Here is a 25,323-nt window from a genome sequence, read left to right as displayed (position 1 = left end):
AAGGACTTTCCAGTTACCCCCAGGGTGAAGCGAAAGCTGGGACCAGAAAGCTGGTACATCACACCAGTCAGTGCTTGTCTGTCCACCAGATTGTACCAGGTTCTGCTACCTGAGCCAGAGAGCATCTGGAAGGGCAGCATGGAACTCCTCGCTGTCACTTGTCCTTTCATCCCCCACTTTAGTGCCTCCAAGAAAGGGGGAGGCCAGTATGAAACTGGGGAATCAGATCTGCTCTGTGCTTACATTGCATTCCTGCCTAGGCAGGGCTCCTCTGGGGATGGATGGGGCTGCACCTTCCTGGAACTTTCCCAAGCTTCCGATGGGCATTTGCAGAAGGAGGTGAAGGAGGGATGAGGAGGTGCTGCCTGTTGCACATCTGTGGTGGCTAAGGCTCTGTGTCCTTCCTGCTGGGAGGTGGTGTGCTATGAGAGACAAAGCATGGCCTTTGAAGTCAGGTCCTCTTTTAGTCACTGTAGTAATCAGCTCAGGCTAAGTTGTGGCGAAGCAACAAACAAATCCAGAACGTTGGTGGCTTGCAATAACAAAGGTTTATTTCTCTCAGTCTACATATCATTTGTAGGTCAGCTGCAGTTCTGTTGCATTTCTTGAGTTCTTTATCTCAAGACCTAGGCTGAAGAAGCAGCCTCTCTCTGGGAAACTGACCTTGTGGAAGAAGGAGGAGATACAATGAAATCATATGCTGGCTTTTTAAGTTCCTGCTCTCATCTCCTCCATTCATATTGTACTGACCAAACTAGTCATACGCCAAGTCTAACACCAGCAGGGCAGGGGCATTTAACCCATCCCCAACAAAGGATAGCAAATATATTGAACAAGAATACTCCCACCTTGCCCCGGCCACCTACTAACTGTGTGCCCTTTGCAGATTATTGTGAGGTGAGAACAATGATGTGAACTTGAAGTTGATGCCAGGATGGTTAAATAAAACAGGGATTTTAAAAATGAGTATAATATAGTAGGAAATAGATAAGCTAGTTCCCTTTCACATTTCATATACAAGACTTATTGAAGAAATTCTCATCCTTTCAGAATGAGCTTTTCTGATACCCTTCTATGCAGGTGTGCCAATAGTCATGACTTCTCTTGGGACATACTTGCATTTTAATAATGGCTTTACATGTTATTTTAACCTAAAGTCTTAACTCTAACAGTGGGAATTTCAGACACCAGAAGGTGTTGATATGCTTGACCACTTGCTTCCCTGCAGCTCTGACCCTCTAAACTGTCCAGTTTGGGCCACATATCAGAATGAGAAGGAACTATAATGCATCATGCCATGTAAGAAAATGATAGTTGGGACAGCCTCAGCTCAGTCCCCCAGGACTCTCAGAGGTTAAGATAGTTTTGATGCCACCATGCAGAGAAGTATAGACATTGTAGCAGAAGGAGGAGTTATAGGGTTGCCAGAGCAGCCACTGGACCAGTTGAGGTGATATAGCCACTGGGAGAGGAGGGTGAAGATAGGGACCACTGGCCAGGCCAAAGACACACAACTATCTCTCCCTGAGGGATCCTCGGTATCAAGGGTGAGGTGGGGAGGGAATCAGACAAAATTTGACACCACCCTCAAAGAAATCTTGTGTTTTCTATACAACAACACCCCATCAGCAAGGGCAACCAGCACCAAGCAAAACCAGATCAAAACAAAGCTTGGCCAGGGACATCTTCCTGCCACATACATATGGCCAGATATATAATGTGACCCCGCCTACACCATCTCTTCTTCCAGCCTCCTACTACCCCAGAAGATGGAGCCCTAGAAAAGGAGACAGCAGGATGTGTGCCTCTCATCTCCTCTGCCTTCCCCATTTAGAGGTCCTGCTCAGGCCCGAGCTGCAGGGAGGAGAATGGGTGAGCTTTAATAGACTTTGAAATTGAACTGGACTCTTAATTAGCAAAAGTGACAAGAAAGTTATGGAATCAGCTGAAGGTGCTGCTAAGAAACAGGAAATGGAGGACTTATCAGAGCATAGATTAAAATGGTAATTGGAAAAAATAAAGCTGTTATACTCCACTGCGTTAAATCTTCTCAATAAATTGTGAGAACTATTTCTGAATCATTACCTGATTGTATTTCCCCAATTAAGGACTAACTTTCTAATTTCAGGGGTGGAGTTAAACGTGGGTTCTTCTTCCTTTAAATAGTAGGCATTAATTCAGGGAACATAGACTGGTTAGCACAGGTAAAACCTAACCAAGCTTTAACTCTACCTTCCAATCTGCCTTGTCCCAAAGGGATCCCAAAAGGAAGTGGGGCTCCCAACCAGAAAAGAGTGAAGTTTTTTTCTCATTCCAAGCAGGATTTCACACTTACAGATGGCAAAGAAGGTATGGAGTGGTTCCAACCGCCTGTCAGCTCCTAAGAAAACTAGGTCTGCTTCCTCCAGTCAGGAGAAAGGACAGCATGGGAGTAGTTCTCAGAAGGTATACTGTGGAAGCAGGGACTGTATGTCCCACTACTGGAGACTGTCCTGGAGAGACTGGGTAGGCCCTGAATCTTAACAAGAATGATAATGCCATTTCCTCACTAATTAAGCTGATACATTCATACAGCAGATATATACTGAGCACCACAATAAGTCAGGCATTCATCTGCTTCCTTGTTGGGATGTCAGTGAACACACAAAAATATCCTTGCCCCTGTCGGGCACAGATTGCAGTTTGGGGAGAGAGACAATAAACAGTAATCATATAATGTATATGAATTAAGTGAGGAAGTGGGCTGTGCAGTTATCTGCATTCCTGCATTCAGACAACCAATTGACTCAGCATTGAGAGATTACCCTTTCCTCTGCTATTCTTTTCCAACAGGCCATATACCACACGAGCAACTTCATATAGTAGTGTCAAAAGGTGATCCATCATTGCCTTGACCTTTGATGTCAAGATTTATAGTGAACAGCTGCCCTTCCTTGTAAAGACTATCTATGATAAGAATGATGTACTCACAGGTCAAGCAAAACAATTACAAAACATCATCACTTTTATGCCACGCTGAGTATGCGCACTCTTTTTTGTATCTGTAGGTTGTATGGACATTTAAATTAGAAAAGGGCCTTTCAAAAAACATTCAGAACCTGGCCATTTCTCACCAAATCTATCACTCTCACACTAATATAAGTGATCATCATTCTTTAATCTAGTCTATAATCAAAGTTACAAACCAAAACAACATTAAAAGAATATATTATTTAGAAAACGATACTGGGAAAAAATATCAATATGTCGAAAAAATTGAGAGGAATCCCCATCTCTTACTTTACATATTTTTTTAAAAACAGCCCTTCTTAGGATTAAATATCTAAATTTGAAGGTAAGTATAAACGAGTAAGGACAGATTTTAAATCCTGAGTTTGGAAATAGAACAAGGATATGTGCTACCATCCCTTCAATAGAACATTGTACCGGAAGTCATAGCAATGCAAGACAAGAAAGTATGAGCTTAGAAAAGAAAAATGAAACTGTCATTATTTGCACATGACATGTGGTTGTAGACAATTCACAGACTATAAATATAAACTTTTAGAATTACTCATTTAATTTAGCAAAGTTACTGGATACCAAGTCAATATTTTAAAAAATCAATAGTATTTTTATATATAAACAAATAATTAAAAATAATATTTTCATAATAGTATTAAAAATATCAATTGCCGGAATAAATTTAACAAAAGATGCACAAGACCTCTACCAGAAAATTCTAAAAAATTGTTGAGATAAATAAAAGAAACCTAAGTAAGTGAAAATCTCCATATGAATAAAATTGATCCTCCCCTAAATTGACCTAAATATTCAATACAATCCAAGTTGAAATCCAAGTAGATTTTTCTATGGAAATGGACAAGATGAAAATCCTATCCAATCCAAAATCAATAAAGAAAATGCAAAGGGTCAAGAATAGGCAAAAATCTTAAATAATAAGGAAAATGGAAGAATTTGAATAAATCCAAGACATATCAAGATATTTTTTAAAATAGAAAACAGTGTTGATGTGGGGATAGACAAATGAATGAAATGAACAGAGTCTAGGAACAGACTGACAATCACATGGATTTGTGGAGTGTTTCAGGTGGTACTGCAGAGTAGTGGGGAAAGGCCGTCTTTCAATGCTGACTCAATTGGTTATTTGAGTGTTTTTAAAAAATTAAATGACTTCTACTTCACCTTACACAACAATTAATGCCAAATGGATTGAGGATCTATCTGTAGAAGATAAAACATTACAACTTAATGAAGATAATATAGACTCATGTCTTCATATTAGAAAGATTAAACAGTTCTAAAAAACCGCTAACAAAGGAAAAGATTAATGAATTGAATTATAGTAAAGTCAAAAATCTCAGGCGCCTGGGTGGCTCAGTAGTTGAGCATCTGCCTTTGGCTCAGGTCATGATCCCAGAGTCCTGGGATTGAGTCCCACATTGAGTTCCCACAGGGAGCCTCCTTCTCCCTCTGCCTATTTCTCTGCCTCTCTCTCTGTCTCTCATGAATAAATAAATAAAATTTTAAAAATAAAAAACTTCATTAAAAGATACCATTAAGAGAATGAAAAAAGCAGGGTATAAAGGTGGGAAAAGATATTTGTAACTCATGAAATGAAAATTTATAAAGAATTCCCATAAATCAATAAGAAATAAGATAACTCAATAGAAAAAATAAGCAAAATACTCGAGACAATTTATAAGAAAAGTTATCCAAATGGTCAATGAAAAGTAAAGGAGTTCAATCTCATTAGAAAACAGAAAAATACAAATTAAACCTAAACAAGATGCTGTTATACATTTACTAGAATAGCTAAAATAAAAAAGACTGATAATACCTAGTGCTAACAAAAATGTAGAGTAAATGGAACTCTCATACACTGCTGCTGGGAATGTAAATTGATACAACTTCTTTAGAAAACTCTCTGGCATCATTTACCAAAATTGCATATATGCATGCTCTATGACCCAGCAGTTCACTCTAAAATACATATCCATCAGAAATGTGGGCATATATGTACCAAAAGTTATGTCCAGAATATTTATGCAATATTATTTGTAATAGCTCCAAACTGAAATCAACCCCTGTCCATGAATAATATATCAACTGTGATATATTGGACTGCTATCCAGAAATTAAAATAAATAGCATGCTGCTAAGCTCAAAAAGAAATCCCACAAATGTAATTCTGAGTGAAAGAAGCCAGATACAAAAGAATATATTCTATTTCTTTAAAGTTCACTGAGAAGAAAAACTCAGAGAGGTTAGAAGTAAAGATAATTTAAGTGATGGTTTAAAAAAATATGTCCACAATTTTTTTTGATATTGCTCCCTTTAAGAAGTGGAGTCTAAGGGCATCTTGGTGGCTCAATTGGTTAAGCGTCTGCCTTCAGCTCCGGGCGTGATCCCAGGGTCCTGGGCTAGGAGAGTGCCTCTCTCTCTCCCTCTGCCTGCCATTCCTCCTTGCTTGTGCTCGCTCTCTCTCTCTCTCTCTCTGTCAAATAAATAAATAAAATCTTTAAAAAAAAAAAGTGGAGTCTAATATCTTTCCTTTAAGTGTGGGCTGGACTTAAGAGGCCAGCTTCTAACAAATAAGATATAGTGAAAATGACAATGTGTGACTTTAGAAACTACATCAGAAAAAGGCGCTATAAATCTTCCTCCCTCCCTGTCTCCTTCCATCCACCACCTCCACTCTGGGAAAGCTAGCTAACACATTCTGAGGAGCTCCAGGGAAAGGCCCACATGGTGAGAGCATGAGGCCTCTTTCAACAGCCAAGAAGACTAAGGTCTCCAATCAAGTCACATGAATGAGCCTTCTCCGAAGAAGATCCTCCAGTCTTAAAAAAGCCTTCCGATGACTATAGCCCTTGACCACATCTTGACTGCAATCTAATGAGAGTCTGAGCTCAAATCACCAAGCTAAGCTGCTTCTAGGGTTCTAACACTCAGGAACTGTGGGATAATAAATGTTTATTGTTTTAACTCACTAGGTTTGGGATAATTCGTTATGCAGAAATAGATGACTAAGGCAGTTAAGTTTAGGAAAGAAAGAGAGGTTAGTTAAGAGAAGAAAGCAAAAGGGAGACACATATTCTTAATGCTCTAGTTCATGTCTTGAAAGTGAACACATGAGTGTTCACTTAGTAATAAACCATTAAGCTGTACAGTTAGATTTGTGCAAAATTTTATATCTGTTATATTCCAGCTATAGCCCAACCTGAAAATTTTGCCAAGGTCAACTACATCATCCAAAAGTCTTTTGTTTTTAAAGAGATACTAAAGACAAAATTAACAGATATGCAGCTACTTGGGAGAAGATGTTTATAATGTCCATGACTGACAATACCTAAAATATACAAAGAACTCTGCAATGCAAAGAAAGGTAAGCAAATAGGAAGGTGGTCAAATAGTAAAAGCAATTCATAGAAAACACAATTACTTAATAACCATGTAAAGAGATGTTCAACTTCACCAGTAAACAGAGACATTCAAATAAAACAGTAGAAACATACCATGTTGCATGTGTTATATTGGCAAAAAAAAAAACAGAAAAGCAGGTAATATCAAGTGTTGATGAGGATGTGTGAAAACAGAACCTCTTTTGTGCTACTGGTGAAAAGGCAAATTATAGTAGCCCTTCCGTAAAGCAATCAAGCCCACAAAGCGTGCTTGTACTTGACAACTCCGTAATCCTACTCCTGGATGTATAACCACAGGAACAAATGCACAGGGAAGCATATAAATTAATATGAATTGGAGTATGGTTTGAAACAGTAAAGAATAAGATTCAACACCAAGGGATTTCATAAGTAAAAATACAGTGGATGTCTAAGAAGGAAACCTAGGCAGATACCTGATAGAATGAACTAGGTCTGCATGTTGAAATGAGAACAAAGTTCAAAACATAGTTCTGAACTTTAAATTAAGAAACAAAATGATAGTTCTGACAAAATGCCATTTCTGTTCCTTAAAACACACAATATTTTTATTTATATACATACCTGTAAGTAAGCATGTGAATAGCAAAATAGATATTCATAAAATAAACAAGGATGAGTCCTTTCAGTGAAGGAGGATAGAAAGATCAGGCTTAGAGGGAGATAGGAGAAAATATTGAAATATAGTATAAATAAAGGAAGGATTTTCTGTGAACCAATAATGAAAATGAAGCATGAATTTAGGAGATAGTGAGGCATGAATTTAGGAGTAGGCATGGTGAACTAATTCTGTACTCCTGGATAGGAAATTCAGCCTCATAGTTGTCAAAGCCTCATTCTTAACTGCCATACACTTAACCATACAGCCCCTTTCTCAGCAGGAATAAAGGAGAAATAAGGGTGCTCTGGGCCTTCCTATAGTGAGACTGTATTGGCTCCTATCAAAAGACAATTATCTTCTGCTTCTCTGCCCACACACTCATCCCCAAGAGAAAAAAAAAAAATCTTACTGCAAATAGTGATATTTAACTTAAATGACTACCATTTATGAGGCACCTACTCTTTGTCAAAAACTGTGCTGGAACTTTACATGTGTTATGCCCGTAAAACCTCACTATAGTTCTGTAAGTTAAGTTTCTTACCCCATTTTATAGATTAACAAGCCAACGCATAGAGAATTAATTTCCCTAAAGTCATGTATCTGGCCAAATAAATAAATAAATACATAAGCCAGTTCTGTCTGGCTTTCTACCACAGTGTGCTGTCTCCACCCTGGTCTTTAAAAAAGAAACGGACACAAGCCCTTTGGGACAGAAAAATGTAGACATTATATGACTAAGATATAGGAAAAAACCTCATGTTCAAGTATGTTCCCAGAAGCGGTGCATTTGTAAATGTAGTCTTGGCCACAACCCTGACAATAACTGCTGGGAAAGGTGACCCAGGAACAGCTGCTGCACTGTGTTTCTAGAAACCCACACCCTGGCTGCCTACACATATCCATGGCATTTGTTGCATCAGGACATGGGGGCAGAGAGCACCTACTCTCACTGTGCTTCCCCCACACTAGTGTGCTGAGACTTTCTTGGAGCCAATGAATCACAGAAGGAATTAGACAATCTAGGACCTGTGTTGTCTCTCACTGATGACAGCTCATGAACACTTCCTTCTCTACCAGTCAGAATGGAGCCCACCTACCCTTTGCCCAGCCTGCCCTCTAGATAAATATCTTCATTTCTGCCCCCACCCCCTAATTTTAGAAACCAGAACAGTATTTACAATCTACTCATACAGAAATATCTGCTCCAGCACCAAGGACAGTGACTCTTGGCTTCTTGGGGGTGGGGTGGGGTGCACGGGGTGGGGGTGGGGGAGTTGACCTGGCCATTCTAAGAATCACACCAAGTTTAAGGCAAATGTCTTCAGCAGATAAAAGGGACGTCTAAGTATTGTCTGGTCATTCCTGCCTAGCTGATCAATCCCTACTTTATTTCCAGGCCAGCTCATGAAATGAAAGCCATTAACACTACTGATTGTTTTAGGCAATCCCTGATTCCCCTAGAGCTTTCCAATAGCACCCAACAGAGTGTACTGTAATTTTCAGTGTACTTCTCTGCCTCCTCCACTAGATAGTAAGCTCCTGGAAGGCAGAGATTTTATCTGTTTATTCCTAATAACTAGCAGGCCATTGAGTACATAAAGGTTTTATAAATGGTTAAATAAATGAGATCCGGAGCCCGATGATGTGTCTAAATAAAAATCTAAAGTGCATACAATGTTCTAAAACTAAAATCAAGGGCTAAATTCTACAATCCTCAGCCCTTCTTTGGCTTCCTCACCAGCCCCAAGCTCTCTCCCACTCCATTTACTCAGGCCACCATCTTAAATAAAAAAAAAAAAAAGGGATCGTTAAATAATTTATTCATTTAAAAATATGGGCTAGGAATTGAGCGTGGCTGGAAGGATGGTGAAAAGGAACCTCAAAGGGGCTAAAGAATGATGATTTCATTTAAGGTAATGTGAACTACAAAATCAAGAGAGAAATTATAGAAACAAAAAGAAGTATGCAAGCTTGCTCACTGAAAAATGAGAGGAGATTGTCCAAAACCAAAGGAACTATAGGTAGTGACATCATAGTACAGAGTACAGATTAAAAGTTGGGAGAAAGAGCAAGCAAAAGTGAATATCATTATCTCTGGGAGACACGAAGGAAAGTATAAGTCATACTCCCTTGTGATACTATCTATTTAGATGTTTAAAAGAAACCAAATGCAAATATCTCTTAATGTAATTTTTTTCCAGAAAAAAAAAAGTTTCACAAATAACCCCTGGCATAAACACAGACCATTTCTAATCAAAGTGTTTAGTCATTTCTGCCATCATTGAGTAGTTCCAGACATACTTTAAAAGGAGTTCAAATTTAATATGACTTAAGATATTTTAAGAATTGTTCACTTAGTTTTACAATAGCACAGAAGTACTCGTCTGCAAAATGATGCAATTTTCCATGAAAAATCAGTGCTGAAGTATTAAATGAATCATGAATTCTGATGCAGATTGTTGCAGAGTGAAGCAATATGAAAAAGAAATTCTACTCATTTTTTTCTGTAAATTCAGTCTTTTGTGCATGCTCTGATTTTTCAACTACTCATCTGTGAAATGAATAAAAAGCATGAAAATTTAATTTGATTATAATTTTATTCCATTGGAAGGGAACAATTTTTTTGCATGGACATATGGAAGCTTTGACAGGTCATCCATTTGAGTGGCCATGACTTGCCATAGTGATGTCTACGAAAATTATTATACACTAATGATCGGAGATGATCACTTGAGTAATGTGTTCTATCACTAGCAACAAATATTTCAAATAAGAGTAGCCTAAAAAATCTATAAGTGAATTTTTCCTACACTTTAAAGAAGACTCTAGGTAGGAAGTCCAGAGCTGAACTGGCAATTCTACGGTCATGAAGGACCCAGTGTCCTATCTTTCTGTCCCACCACCCCAACACATGGTCTCCATTCTCAAATCCCTTCCTGACCCAAAATGGCTGCTTGGGCTCTAATAATTACAACCTGATTCAAGGTAGGGAGCAAGATAAAACAGAGAAAGTCAAGAAAGTCACACATCACTTGTCAGTTCACCTTTTAAGGGGATTTCCCAAAAGCCTTAGAGATAGAGTAGACTCAAAAATATAGACTTAAGCTGACAATTTTCCTATCAGAACAGAAAGGCAATATTTTTACTAATGAATGAGAAAATGGCTATCTGATAGGTGAGTAACCTCTATTATTCAGATAAGGAAAATAAAGCTTAAAGTGGCTATCTGGCTTGCCCGATCTCATACAGTTAGTAAAGACAGACCCTAAACTAGTGTCTGGTCATCCATTCTTCTCTTTCTTCTGCTCTCCTAATAGAACCTTGATTTTGTTCAGATATCCACTGTTCTCACACATGGTGCCCTTGTACTGACAGCAACTGTCCACACTTCTAGCCCCAAAGGAGGGCTTGATTCATTTAAGGCCATCTCATCTTCCTTGCTATACTTGGCTCCAGACTAGTCACAGGATATCAACTAGATCAATTAGATGGGGGAAAGAAAAGGTTTTCTCATGGCTTCTGAACAAGTTATTCCTTGATCATCTAGATGGAAGTCCTGGAAGTAATACTTTATCTACCTTTATATTCTCTCAGTGGTAGATAGGATGTTTAATTCTAGGTCAACACCTCAATACCTGCATGAAGCTACCATGCAGAGGGGAGAGAAGAACCAAGAAAACATCAGAAAAACAAAAATGGCATAAAATGGATTACGTTGGCATAGATTATACCTACCTCTGAGTTATTGGTAAATTTACTTATTCTTTATGATGATTGAGTCTGGTAACTCCTGTTGTTATTGTCAGGTTGTCAGACACATATGGTTTAACACCGGTCCCTACTTGTGTGCCTCCACCATCCTGAGAGGCTCTTTTTCTTGCTGTAATGAGAGCCATAGTATTCACATGTTAGTGCCTAACAACACTTTGAAAATAACATACAAAAGGCCATGTGAGTAATAATAAGTGCTTTCTTGAATTTAGACTAACCCTAGAGATATTTCTATATTTAGCTATTCATCACAGTAAGTATAATTAAAGTTTCCCTTTTTTCTACTTTCATAGAAAGCCACATTTTCTTTCTCCAACAAAGCCTCATGTCATAGTATGGGTCACAGCATGTCTTCTTTACCTCAACAATCATGTCAGTTTTGTGGCTTGACAGAGCTTGAGCGTCATTTGACTTCCCATTGCTTAAGTCTGAATACATTCTTCATTGTGTCTGATCTCTAGATCCTGTAGCATGTCAGCTGTCTTCTTAAACTGTTACTTGCTGGTGCATATTTAAGGCAGCAATCTAATCAGCTGAAATTGATGCTGCTACATTTGCTCCTGGGGGAGTTTCCCTCACAGATACTATTGTAGCTTGAGTGAACATGCCATGACCAAAGTCCACCAACAGGTTAACGTCTATAAACACTGCCTTTTTAGAATTGTACACAAGCTGTCTTTACTGATGGCTGTTTACACATCCAACAATATTTGTTGATCTCAGTGCTTATCATAATTGGAACATTTTTAAATATTTTTTGTGGTGCTAAGTATTTTTGTGATTAATAGTTAAATAAGGAACAGGCCATTAGAGAATCTAAGCAGATTGTCAACAAATGCACAAACACTGATTAAAGGATTATTAATGAATTTTAGCCAGTTAATGGACATTTTCTGTAATAGCATATAACATAAATAGATAACTGTGTTTATAACTGAAGTTATTAACCTATATCAAGACTGAAAATAGCATTTGGCATAATATATATTAATGATGCAAGATTATTAGCAAATTAGCTCAAAACTGGCCTGTTTACATACCAATTGTCAAATTAGTTTGCTATAGTCATAATGGCCTATACACAATAGTGTACTTCAATCTCAGAAATAATAATAATAATGAATTATATACTTGGAGTTTACTCTCTGAGATTTGTCCTTTATCAAGCTTTCTTAAATTTTTATATTTTATTTGTTTTTTAAAGTAAGCTCTATGCCCAACATGGGGCTTGAACTAATGACCCTGAGATCAGGAGTTACATGCTCCACCAACTGAGCCAGCCAGGTGCCCTGGTCCTTATGTTTTAAACAGTGATTCTTTTACAGTGTCTTACTTAAGATTAAAAATGACTTTGGGGCAGCTAATGTTAATAAAAAATAAATTTGCTATAAGCTACTCCCAGTTTTCCATATGTTGGCTAATTTATTTCTTTATTAAAAACACACAGTACAGGTGCCTGGGCGGTGCAGTTGGTTAAGCATCTGACTCTTGGCTTCAGCTCAGGTCATGATCTCAGGGTCATGTGGGTTAGACGACTCTCTGCTTATGCTCTCTTACTCTCTCTAAAGTAAACAAATCTTAAAAAAATAAACCACAGTATACATTGCATATTAAAAGAAAAACATAAAATATTAAAAGCTAAAGGCAATCATCTAGTACACCTCCCCCCCCCTTTTTTTTTTACAGATAATGAAGTTGAAGGCAGGGAGGTTAAGTGATTTCCCCAAAGTTGTGAAGATACATAGTGTTTAAAACCTACACCTTCTAATTCTTAGCCTGTGATCTTTCTATTAACTCACAGTATTCAGTAATTATTACTGTTGATAAACGTTTAGTCATCCTTAAACATAAACTTCCATTCATTTGCACAATAACCACAGCTTTTATTAGCGTTCAAAGTCTACTTAGAATTCCCAGTTGAATTGATATTTCTGTATTATTTCCAGGTCCAGAAACAAAGTTCTTGGGATCCCGGTGGCTCAACTGTTCAGCACCACCTTCAGCCCAGGGCGTGATCCCGGGGTCCTGGGATCGAGTCCCACATTGGGCTCCCTGCATGTAGCCTGCTTCTCTCTCTGCCTGTGTCTCTGCCTCTCTCTCTCTCTCTCTCTTTCTCTCTCTCTCTTTGTCTGTCATGAATAAATAAATAAAATCTTAAAAAAAAGAAACAAAGTTCTTAAGTTTAACCTATAAATATGTCTAGTGATAAGATAGAATTTGTGCCATAAATACAGATTTCAAAGAGTTTAAGTAGATCAAAATGCACTTAACCCTAAGGCCATTTTTTTTCCTAAGGCCATTTTGAATGTTACTCTATGTTTGATGATTCTGATGTACTAACAAAATCTTGAGAGTCATCATTACAAATTAACCAACACTGAACTATTAATCCTAAGTATATTGACCAGTAGGAATTTCCAGTATATAAAGACAAAAGTTGATTTTTCCAAATTTCAAAAGGTAAGAAGTAGATCTATAAATTGACATATTGGTAATTAATGGATGGCTATCTGTTTGTATTTTATAGCCAAATCACTCTGATAAAAGAAATCAACTTGGAAACATTGAGTCAAGCATGCTACGACACTTTAAGTTCAGAAATCACCATTTTTAAATATCTTAATGTCATCTCCAAATCATTTTTTTAGGATTAAGAATATAAGGAATTCAATTCAAAATGTTTATGGCCTTCTGAGGTTTACAGAAGAAAACTTCAGAGATAAGGTCCTCCTATCATTATCCATTTGTAAGCTTACCAATTACAGGCAGCCAGAGGAGTTACACTTAGTAAGCAGCTACTATGTGCCAGGCACCATTTGGCACCTTATAGTCACCAACTTACATAACATCTCGCAAGTATTATGAGGTCAGTGTCATTATCTCCTTTGTCATATGAGAAACCTAATGATCGAAGAGGATAATGATTGCTCGTGGTTATACCACAATTCGGTGTCTGTTCCAAAACCCATGTTTTTTACCTCTGGATATTCCAAGAGGAATAACTAGTACAGTACTTTATACTGCAGAGCAAATTTCTCCCCACATGACACTGTCCTAGGATACTGAACATGTTTCTAAAAATAACTCATTTGATCATAGAGGCATCCATCTGGTCTTTCTCCAGCTATTCCAAAGTCATTGTTTCCTGTGCTCAGCACCATATATCTAAAAGCCACTGCTGCTTCTTTTTTCGGCAACTGGAGGTTTAGGATAGAACATTTTCCAAAGCAAATCTGCTGCTCTGAGTGATTGCTCTGAAATCTCTATTCCTCATTAAATTATGACAGCCATAAAAAAAAATAATAACTTGCATTTGCATTGTAAACTTGAAAACGCTACTAAATTTGTGATCTTTTCTTTGATCACAACAACCTTGTGAGGTAAATAGGGTAAATATTTTTCTCATTTATCCAATGAGACTGAATTTCAGCTATGAGATATGGGACTTGCCCAAGGTCACAGAGATGGAATGTGGCATCACTGAATTCCATATCCAGTACTCTCTCTGTTATCCTCAGCCCTCTCCTATAGATGGCCTATGTCTGCCTGAAATGCTTTCTAGAATGAGGATAAATACAAAATATCTCAAAGGTAAGAGAGACTGGGGAGGAAGAGTATACAATAATTTGATCCTACTCTAATGGGCTTTGTGTGAAGTTTCATTACTTATATCTGACTCCCATTCTTTGATAACAACCCAGTTCACTCAGCCCACTTGTGATTCAAGGCAAATTAACCCCAATCTGACCTCAGGGACAGAATATCAGTAGGCATAATCCAAATATCTAGTTAGAGCTTTTGATCAGGAAATGGTATATGGCATAATCCAGGTCAATGAGACTGGAGGGGATGTTTGCTAGGGTCTCATGGGAAAGAAAGGCATGCTCTCCCCTTCTGGGTGGCATATGGTGCATATATAAAGCCTTTTTGATGCCACGCTAAACTCTTTTTTGATGACTGTGGTAAGCCACTGAATCAAACAAATGTTGAACTCCATGCTATATATCATTTACCTATCATCTACCTATCATCTATCTATCTATCTATCTATCTATCTATCTATCTATCTATTTATCCATTCTTATCCTAAGAAGACTCTAAAGCAGACATAGAGTTTTTTTTAAGATTTTATTTATTTATTCATGAGAGACACACACAGAGAGAGAGAGAGAGAGAGAGGCAGAGACACAGGCAGAGGGAGAAGCAGGCTCCATGCAGGGAGCCTGATGTGGGACTCGATCCCGGGACTCCAGGATCACGCCCTGGGCCGAAGGCAGGCACTAAACCACTGAGCCACCCAGGGATCCCCAAGGCAGACACAGAGTTATATAAGCCAATAAATTCCCTTTATTTTTAAGTAAGTTTGAATTGGACTTTTCTTTACCTGCAACCAAATACATCCTCACTGATTCATGCATACATAGATTTATAGACTCTTGGATAAAAATGAATTGGCTAGTGCTCAGTGGCAACTCTAAGCCATCTCAATGCCATTGCTCTTAAACATAAATAACTTGGGTCCTGGACCATTGCCTTCTGTTACTTTTCAGATTGATGGCTGGGTGCAATTTGCCTATCTTCTCCCTTCAAGCAGCACTTTCTCCTGTTCATTTTTTATGTCGCTAAAATAAAAATATTTTCACTAAGGCAAAGTTAATTAACACATTTAACATCTTCATTAAGAGTTTTTGAGTCCAGCAAGGTGACAGGTAGAGCTAAAGGGAGCTGGGAATTGAGTATGATATTTTGACAACTAATGACAAGAGGACTGATGTCTGGTAGCTGTGGCCATTGAGTAATTAACTACATTTAATAGCATCTAAGAGCTAATGAGATGGTATATGGGGGAAAACTTGACAAAGGGTACAGTACTGACTGAACAAATGCAGAGTGGTACTTTTAAGAAGAAACTTAATCACTATTATCATTGTCAATATGAGAATTCCAAAGGGTGTAAAAACCAGGCAATGCATTTGTCACCTTTATTTACAAACAACTTTAATGGGGTCAGATAAGAATTTCTAGGCTTATACCATGATTATTATGAGACAATTTTTAGGGATCAGATCACTAAAGACTGCATTTACCCAAGTGTCTTCTACTGAATAGTAATCTCAAGGACAAAGGATTCTATAGGCAGTAAAGTGTGGAAAATGCTCCATTGTTTTTGCCTACCTATAATCTATTTCTTTCTCCTCATAACAGTGTCTTATCCCCGCAACAAGCCCATGTGGTTTATACAGTTCTAACCTCTTCTCTCAGAACTGTAGTGGGCACCGGGCACAAACTAGCCAATTAGCACATTCTATTTCCCTGAACTCCATGATTAATAAAGGAGTGGGCAAATGACATCAGTCAGTCCAATGAGAATCAACCCTGGGCCTTGTGCTGGAACTATTGAAAAAGAGGTACACTCCTTCCACTGAGGTTGTTAACCTGTTAAAAAAAAATGAGCCTGGGGCCAGTGGTGGCCATTTGCCACCTTTGAGGAGAGCTTGGCTGAGGAAGAAGCTAACTCAAAAACAAGCAGAACCAAAAGATGACAAACACCTTGTGATGGTCTTTCAGCACCTGATCCCAGCTGTGTCTTAAGTCCCTAACTTTTCAGTTACATAAGCCTTCCATTTAGGAAATCATTCACAAGGAAGACTGCAGAGGCCAAGCCACAGCCACATGCTCCTTACTGTTCACTCTATTTCAGATCACAGCAAGGCTTGCCAAACTGCTGGATACCAACTGCCCCTTACTTCCACCAACTCTTCATTAACACATGACATTCTAGGGTCTATATCCAAACAAACAAACAAACATCAGTTCTACTAAGCTACTCAGTTTTAGGCATTCTGTTCTTCCTCTTTTTCTTTTCTTTCTCTTTTTTTTTTTTTTTTGAAATATTTTATTTATTTATTTTTAGAGAGAGTGTGGGCACAAGCAGAGTGGGGAGGGGCCGAGGGAGAGGGAGAAGGAGACTTCCCACGAAGCAAGGAGCCCAAAGTGGGGTTCAATCCCTGGACCCTGGGATCATGACTTGAGCCTAAGGCAGATGCTTAACCAACTGAGCCACCCAGGTAGCCCTCTTCCTCTTTTTCTTTTATCACAAAGGTCCATATTAGTCCCAAATGACATCTGTCTTTCTCAACTCCCATCTAGTCAGTACCCAATATGTGTCAGCCATTATAACTTTTTTTAAAAGATCTTTATTTAATTATTTGAGAGAGAGGGAGACAGAGATCACAAGTGAGGAGCAATGGTGGGAAGTGCAGAGGGAGAAGCAGACTCCATCTTGTGAACAGGGAGCAGGGAACCCCACTTGGGGGCTCAATTCCAGGATCCTGGGATCATGACCTGAGCCAAAGGCAGACACCTAACCAACTGAGCCAGCCAGGAGCCCCTAACTTTTATTTTTAAAAATCTGGTTTTCTCAACCAGGCTGAAATCACCCAGAAAAATGCTTTTTTACTTGTATCTTCCCATTTTGTTGAAATAAACATCTCCTCCAACAACTGTACTAAACCAACTCAAGTCTCATCAGGGAAGGCCTCAGGGCATAGCAGTCATTTCCATATCTCATATTTGTAATTCTCTTACCCAACACAGGGAAAAGATCTAACTCTCAAAATACTTAGTGCTATTCCCTTAACTAGACACACACCCCTCTCAAATTCAGAGGTCATGTGCCCTTCTTGAACTCTCTTTCTTGTTGACCCTTTTTCTCTCGTTTTATGAGGATTCTAAACCGGCCAAAAGCACTAAGCACTAGCATGTGTGAAATTGGCCCAAATTAAATGCAGAGATCATAGTGAAGAATTAAGATATTAAAGCTACTTATGGAATTCAGAGGAGATGGGCACTTGCTTGTTAAATCAGTCATTGTCAGCATCTGTTCTGGACAAAACAATTACAGTCTTTAAGCTATTGTGAGATGGGATTAATTTTGCCTCATTTCCCTCTATAGCTTTAAGTACTTCTTCTGGTGATACATTAATTGGCATAAATGTTTCCAAAACTAAACATAGTGAAAAGAGCAGCAGCTGGTTCAGCTGGAGTAGGGGACTTGGGGTGCTGGGGAGTAGGAGGAAAGGCATCAACCCTATCACTGCACTGTCATCATCATCTTCAAATCAGGTCAAGATTCCAGAGAACAAGAGGAAAACATCAAGACTGGAAACAAACCTCACGAATGAAGCAAACCTTTGCAATTACTTATCAGGGCAGGGTAGAGATAAAGTGAGCAATCCTTATTTCTCATAACATACATTAGATTACGTGTGTCTCCTATTTGATCACCATTTTAATAGAGACTCAAACCTCTAGGGAACATGGATATATGAACATAGATCAAAATAAGAAACAATTCAGTGTATCTCCTATGCAATCATCCAGGGCTTGGCTTGGTCATTAAAAGGGAGGCCTTTAGGGTCAGAACCTAGAAAGCAGTGAACTGTTGTCTGGTTCAAGACTTGGTTGAAGAGGCTAAATCATGTTTCAGGATCTGGAAGTTCATTAGTAGTTGTCCCAAGCCACATGGAGAAGGCGTCCCAAACCAATCTGAACACAGAATAAAGGTCCAGTGCCTGGGATGATTAGCCAATCGGAAGACAGAGGGCTACAGTTAGTGGGATAACTGAGTCTTCCAAGCACCTGAACATACTGACTCTTGCTTGAATCATCTTTTATAGACACTCCTGGTACCGAATATGATGGACATAGGAAACTTATTGCAAAATTAACTCAACACTATGCCATTTTGTTGAAAGAGGTGGGAGTGGGGCAGCCAGACTTTATTATAAACTCTCCCTCCCCGGGGATTCTGAAAATAGGCATCTGTGGCCATTGACTTAGGCCTTCCACCACTAGGACCTGGAGGAGATGAAGACTGGAACTTCACTGCCTTTTCTAAATTATCTCATCGCTTTCATCTAATGTGCTGAATGCTTTACAGAGTCTTTAGTCTTCTTAAGAGCTTTGAGGAATGAGTAAATGGAATAAAATATTCTCATTTTCTAAAAGTCATTGAATTAAACAGGAGAAAGCGTACACACAGCAAGTGAATACATATCTTTAAAAGGCTGACAATAAAATAATCACTGTTTTGCACAATGGATATTTATTCAGAGAGTAGTGATTTGCCTGCCCAGCTCACGAAGGGAATATGCTGTGGACAGACTTGACCCACAACCAATAAAATCCATTCTTTTCTTGGTGGCAATTGCAGGGGTGGCAGAGACTGAAACAAGTTTACAGTCCTCTCCCTGAGTTTCTCTCTAGTGCTTACTGATTGTTTTGTATTCAAATCTGCTGCTGAGGCTGCTGCCTCTGTTAATAATGTAACCTTTCCTAGATGCAAAGGTGGCTAAAAAGACCACCTCTTGACCAATAATCATCCCTACATTGTCTATTGTAATGGGCCGTTGGTTGATGGTAATAGCAAAATTGCTGCAGTTTGCTGCTGTGTGGGGCTCAGGAACTCTGATGATGGGCCCAGAGACTCCTTCATTCAGAGTGAATTCTCATTGCTACTCTGGGTGAGACTGCTCACCAGAGCTATTCCCTAGCTTTCCCCAGGAGAACTCCACCACTCCTGGTTCATTGACTTGGGTCTATGGAAGAACTCTCAGAAGAAATTTGCTCCCATTCCCTCATTTTCCCAAAGAACAAATGAAGTCTCAGAACAGAAGACTGCCATAGTTAAACCTACTCAAGTAAGTAGAAATTGAGCCTCTTTAGTATCTTTCACATCCATTTTCTTTTTACTAATAACATTAACGATAGCCTTTGATGTTGAGCAACTCTATGTGCTGGGCACTTTTTTTTTAATTTATTTTTTATTGGTGTTCAATTTGCCAACATATAGAATAACACCCAGTGCTCATCCCATCAAGTGTCCCCCTCAGTGCCCGTCACCCAGTCACCCCCACCCCCCTCCCTGCTGGGCACTTTCTATCATTTTCAATCTTCATCATAACTTTGCAGTTAGGCATTATTACTTCTTTCCACAGATTGTAATACTGAACCTCAGAGAATGTGAATGATTTGCCACATGCCAAATGCCAATGCTACAAGCCAAATGCCACATCAGTAACGAGTAGTTGAATTTGGATACAAACCTTGCTCGGATTCTGGTGTCCCTGTTCCTTCTCATAACTTCAGCAGCACATGAGACAGTGTTAGCCCCCAACATCCTCAGGCTCCAGAGGAAGACTCCCAAGTACCCACTCTAGCCTTAACTATTACATCTTCCCCTCAGGGGCTTCAGAAGAAGTTTGGCCTCCTGAGAGAACCATATAATCCCATGTAGTATCCACTATGGCATCAGGATGTCTCAGCTTTGTGTCTGCAAATGCCTACTACAGCAGTGCCAAGACTCAGGAATTTGAATATCACTGTGAACAAGTAATCTATTCTCCAGGACCAATCCGGCCTTGCTCTGTAACAGTAACTTTCTTAGACTCCCTGGGAGAGACTCTAGGTTTACAGTCTGGCATTGATTCTTTTTTACTCTCTGTGTTGACCTTGACAAGTTATATAAGCCCTCTGAGACTGTTTCCTTGAGTGTAAAAACAGGCTAATAACAGGCTGACAAGAATTTTATGAGGACACAATCCATAAAGGTCCTAATAAAGGATCTAAAATCTTCTAAACCCTAAAGAAATTATCCTCTCCTCTCGTTTCCTTTCCTTTCTTTTCTTTCCCTTTCCTTTCTTTTCCTTTCCTTTCCTTTCCTTTCCTTTCCTTTCCTTTCCTTTCCTTTCCTTTCCTTTCCTTTCCTTTCCTTCCTTTCCTTTCCTTTCTCTTTTTCTCTGCCTCTCCCCCTCTCTCAGTCACCATAAACTCTTTCCCTGACTGGCCTCTTTTCTTTGATGCCCCAATCACTGAAGTTTCCTGGCATTCTATGTGCTTTGTAATTAAACCTCCTTTTCTTTCTATATTATACAGAAGGACCCAGAAGAGAAATGGACTAATGGTAGGCCTGTTAGCCTGGAAAACTTGGATACGAGAGATCATGAAAAGAGGGGAAAAGATTGACACAACAGAATCATGGATGGTTAGTGATAGAAAAACTGTATTATTTGATAGAGACTTTTACTGTTCATGGAATCTGATTCTAATTTCATTCCAGCAGTTGGAAGTATTATTCTTCTCCACCCTTACTTGTAATTGCAGTTGAATGGGGCCATATTCTAGTCAATGGGTTGTGGGCAATAGTAATGTGCATCACTTCTAAACCAGAGCATTTAGCTGCTGGTATATGGTCTTCCAGCCTTGGTCCTGCCTGCCAAAGTGAGCACTGGAGTATCATGTTGGGATGGGGCAACATAAAATGGCCTAGAGTGACTACATGGAACAGAGCCCATAATGACCCACAGTGGAAACATAATGTCAATAAGAAGTAAACTAATTTTAGACTACTGCAAGTTTGGGCATGTTTGTTACCATAGTATAACCTACAGAATACAGCAATCCAAACCTTGGCTTTCATGTCACTGCCTCTTGAAAAAGGTATTTTTGTCTCTAGTAGCAGGTCAGTGACTTTACAGATATTTTGGGAAAGAGCACTAGACTGAGAGACAGGAAGCCCATGAAATGAATTTTAGACCTGGCTCATCTACCAACTATAGGACCTTGGGTTATTCATAACCTCCAAGTCCTCCCTTTTCTCATCTATAAAATAAGAGTTAACATATCCCCAAATGTGAGACATATAACACCACTGGTACTTTAGATCCTTTCTCCTCAGAGTGGTCCAAGAACCAACAGCCCCAGTATTCCTTAAATTGTATTAGAAATCCAAGCCATCGGGCCCCACACCCGAGGACCACTGAATCCAATTCTGAATTTTTAACAAAATCCCCAGAGGACTCCTATACACATTAAAGTTAGGAGAAATATAGGGGTGCCTGGGTGGCTCAGTCAGGGGCTGAGGGATCACCAACCCCCTTGCCATGCCCTCAGGGACTCCACATGTGGAGTCTGCTTAAGATTCTCTCCCTTTCCCTTTGCCCCTCCCCACTTTGAGCACATGCGTGCTTCCTCTCTCTAAATAAATAAATACATAAATAATATATAAAGTTAGAGGAAATGCTGATTTAGATGGTACTAGGACTCAGAACTAAATGGCATATAATCACAGGGCGAGAAGTTATTCATTTTCCACTTGTCTTTCAATCTTTCTGATTACTTCATGGGGAAAGACTCAGTTTGATGCCAGTATGTCTTTACTATTTCTCTACAGTTGCTAATTTTCTTTTTTAATAAGGAGAAAACAAGCCTCAGGTTCTTAGACAGGCAATAGTATTTAGCTTGACTATTAGAGCATTGTTTTTTTTTTTTCCTTTGCGTTTATTTAAATGGTTATCTTGCACTTATGGCAACTGATACCTTTTCTATTTAAAGTAGTAATAGAAACCTCTTTAAAATAAATTGAGTAGAAAAGTAAATGTATTTAAAGAAAATATAATAAATGGGAAGAAGCGTTTGCTCTAATGGTTCCCCCCACGTCAGGGAACTCCATTGGTTGGACACTCCTGACTCTTTTCTGCAGTTTCATCATTAAGGGACTTTATTTACTCTGCATCGGTTGGAGGTGGGAAAAGTGCTATATGTCGTTGTAAATTTGGGAAGAATGAAATGAACACGATTAGAAAAGAATCCCTCTTCTTCTTAAAATTTAGATACCCAGAATATAATTACTCAAAGATAATAGGCTTATAAGCTCCCAGGCCAATTGGTCGAATCCTAGCAGCAGGTTATTGATTCAATGTACCTTTATTGTGTGCCTAAGACATACTGGGCTCTTCTCTTCTCTTCCTGCTACCCAGAAGCACCTGCCACTTTGGAGGGTTTGGGACCAGCTTCTGGCCACGCTGTTGTGGTGCTTTTGGTTTCTTGGCTTCTAAATATGCTCAGAGGGAAATGTCTAGAAAATGTCTAGAAAAGCCTTCTAGAAAAAAGCATCGGGTATGCATCATCATAAGTCATGAGACAGAAAAACAGGTAATTGCTCGTAAGGCATCTGGCCAATTCCCTCATAGCCTAACCATAACCCACCCAAGCAGGTCTATCATGAAAGATTTCAGTCATTACCTTGCTAAAGACACAGCATTTTGGCAAAAAGCCCTTACGTAAGAGGGCACTGCACCTTTCTTACAGAGTAATCACTTTTATGTCTGGGCCCCTGCATTTGCCTTTGTCAGTTCTCCACCATTCCAAACGGTGGTGCCCCTTCTCTCCTTGTCTTAACACTCTATTTTGTTTTCATCACAGTACTTATCTCTACTCTTTGTTTGCTTGCTTAGAGTCTGACTCCCTCCATTAGATTGTAAGCTAAAGAAGAGCAGGAATCATCTCTATATTGTTTGTGGCTATATCTCAAGTGTCTAAAACATGTCAAATAAGTGATTCAACCTTCCCCTATTCCAACTGGAACAAAAAAAATAGGATGTGTACTTTTGCGGTCTACTTAGCAGTCATTCTGTAGTATCATTGCTTAACCCCGGAACTGATATAGGCACCAATTTTTCCTGCTCTGTGTGGCTCTAAATGCTCAACTACATTTTTATCTACTGCCTTTCTACTTGTTGGCTCATTAATGCTCTGCCAAGAACTGAAAAGTGTCTGCACTGGCTTATAAAGGCAACAGTCAACAGGCAAAAGATAACAGCTTATAAGTAAAGGAGTAGGACCCAAGGGAAACCTTATCAAGAAATCATTGTTAAGGTGGAACTTTCTATCGCAATCAATCCTAGATCTGCCCTCAAGCTCCTTTTCTGCCCTTCGATGGGTAAAGCTGAGTTGGTAATTCAAAACTAGTTCAAGAAAAATTATTCAGAGTCCCAGGGCAATTTCTGGTGAAATTGTCCAAAATTCTCTAAAATTCATACTCATTTAAGTAAATGCTTATAGAGGTACCATTTTTGAGGCAAACTATTTCATGTTTATTCTTCCATTTATCTTGTCTTGTCATAACAACACAAAAGTGGCCAGGAGTCAGAGGTGAGGCAGCATTTTACCTAACCTGGACAATATTTTTAAATGATATGTTTAGAAGCATGAGTTGGCACATTCTTGGTCTTTTCATCTCTCTAAATATAAAGAGGTCTAGATTCATAGTTTCTAAAGAATATTGAAAGGAAATAAACCAGGAAACCGGACTGGCGTCTTCTCAAGGGTAGGTAGGGGAGCTTCCTTGGAAGTTTCTGATTTCTGTGAGGACTTTATTGGATTTATTGGTGGTGGATTGGAGATTCATATCACCATTCAAGGTGCTGATGAATAACCAGAAATTGCTCCCGGATGCTGAATACTTTTTTTTATTTTGATCGTATTTTATTTCAAACCCATTTGAATTTCTAATCTAAATCTATCTTACCTGGGAAAGGCAGAAAAATCTAAACTTTGCCATCCTGATATACAGGCACCAACTTATCTCAGATATTAAATACTCATATCCCTGTGATTGTGGCTGGTGTTGTTCTAAAAATGAAGACCAGGGGTGGGGGGGAATGAGATTTAATCCATCACAGAAGAGTGAAAATGAAAAATAATACAATGCCCAAAACACCACACCCCTTGAATTGAACACACACAGACTTACAGAAATACACTGACATTTTGGTAGTTGCTCATCTTATGACAAATCCTATCTTCCCATCCCTTCATGCCCATAATGCATGTAGAACAAATTCAGAAGGGTTTTTTTTTCAGTCTGTAATATTAACAGCTTGCATTTGTTTACTTTTTTTTACCTTTCACAGTGTGTCTTCTTACACACGAGCCCATTTTAACATTACAACTACCTCCTGGAGAAGGCAGAGAAACCTTCTATTCCTGTTTTATAAGTGAGACTCTGAAAACTTCAGTGATTTGCCAAAGATCATACAAAGGTAGTGGACAGAACCTATACTAAGACTCCAAATTTCTGATTCTTTCACTCTATGCCTTTCCTGCCATGTTTCAGAGTTTCTTGGGGATCCCAGGAGGTCTGACATTAGATTGTGGGAATGTCTCAAGATTTCAGGCCTGGATGCTGGTCCAAGGCAGTAGTGAGCTTGAGCGAAGTGTACTCACCAAGACTCTCGTGGCACTCGAAAGATGAATGGATAAAGAAGCTGTGGTCTATGTATACAATGGAATATTCCTCAGCCATTAGGAACAACAAATACCCACCATTTGCTCCAACGTGGAGGGAACTGGAGGGTATTATGTTGAGTGAAATAAGTCAATCGGAGAAGGACAAACATTATATGGTCTCATTCATTTGGGGAATATAAAAAATAGTGAAAGGGAATAAAGGGTAAAGGAGCAAAATGAGTGGGAAATATCATAAAGGGAGACAGAACAGGAGAGACTCCTAACTCTGGGAAATGAACTAGGGGTGGTGGAAGGGGAGGTGGGTGAGGGGTGGGGGTGACTGGGTGACAGGCACTGAGGTGGGCACTTGATGGGATGAGCACTGGGTGTTATTCTATATGTTGACAAATTGAACACCGATAATAAATAAATTTATAT

At 39.0% G+C, this 25,323-nt stretch overlaps 1 protein-coding gene across 20 annotated transcripts in view; it reads right to left on the bottom strand.

Annotated features, from left to right (window-relative positions):
- LOC144302702 (uncharacterized) overlaps positions 1–20,202 on the bottom strand; it is a 79,293-nt gene extending 59,091 nt beyond the window's left edge. For 2 of the 20 annotated variants that reach the window (XR_013369728.1, XR_013369729.1), the window contains exons 1-3: positions 19,923–20,202; positions 10,780–10,924; positions 244–663 (exon numbers count right to left, since the gene is read on the bottom strand). Coding sequence is in view for 2 of the 20 variants with exons in the window: in XM_077880318.1 (XP_077736444.1) it covers positions 19,923–19,996 (74 nt within the window). In the remaining 18 variants the exon portion in view is untranslated. Of the gene's footprint in view, positions 1–243; positions 664–7,007; positions 7,097–10,779; positions 10,925–19,922 lie in introns of those variants that run through there. The other 18 variants (XR_013369712.1, XR_013369713.1, XR_013369716.1 and 15 more) reach the window with 15 other exon arrangements.
- Positions 20,203–25,323: the final 5,121 nt, after the last annotated feature.

Source organism: Canis aureus, chromosome 31, assembly GCF_053574225.1.
Source record: "Canis aureus isolate CA01 chromosome 31, VMU_Caureus_v.1.0, whole genome shotgun sequence".
NCBI classification, from domain to species: Eukaryota; Metazoa; Chordata; class Mammalia; order Carnivora; family Canidae; genus Canis; species Canis aureus.
The sequence above is the reverse complement of the archived record's forward strand: the minus strand, read 5'-3'. Positions and strand labels throughout refer to the sequence as shown.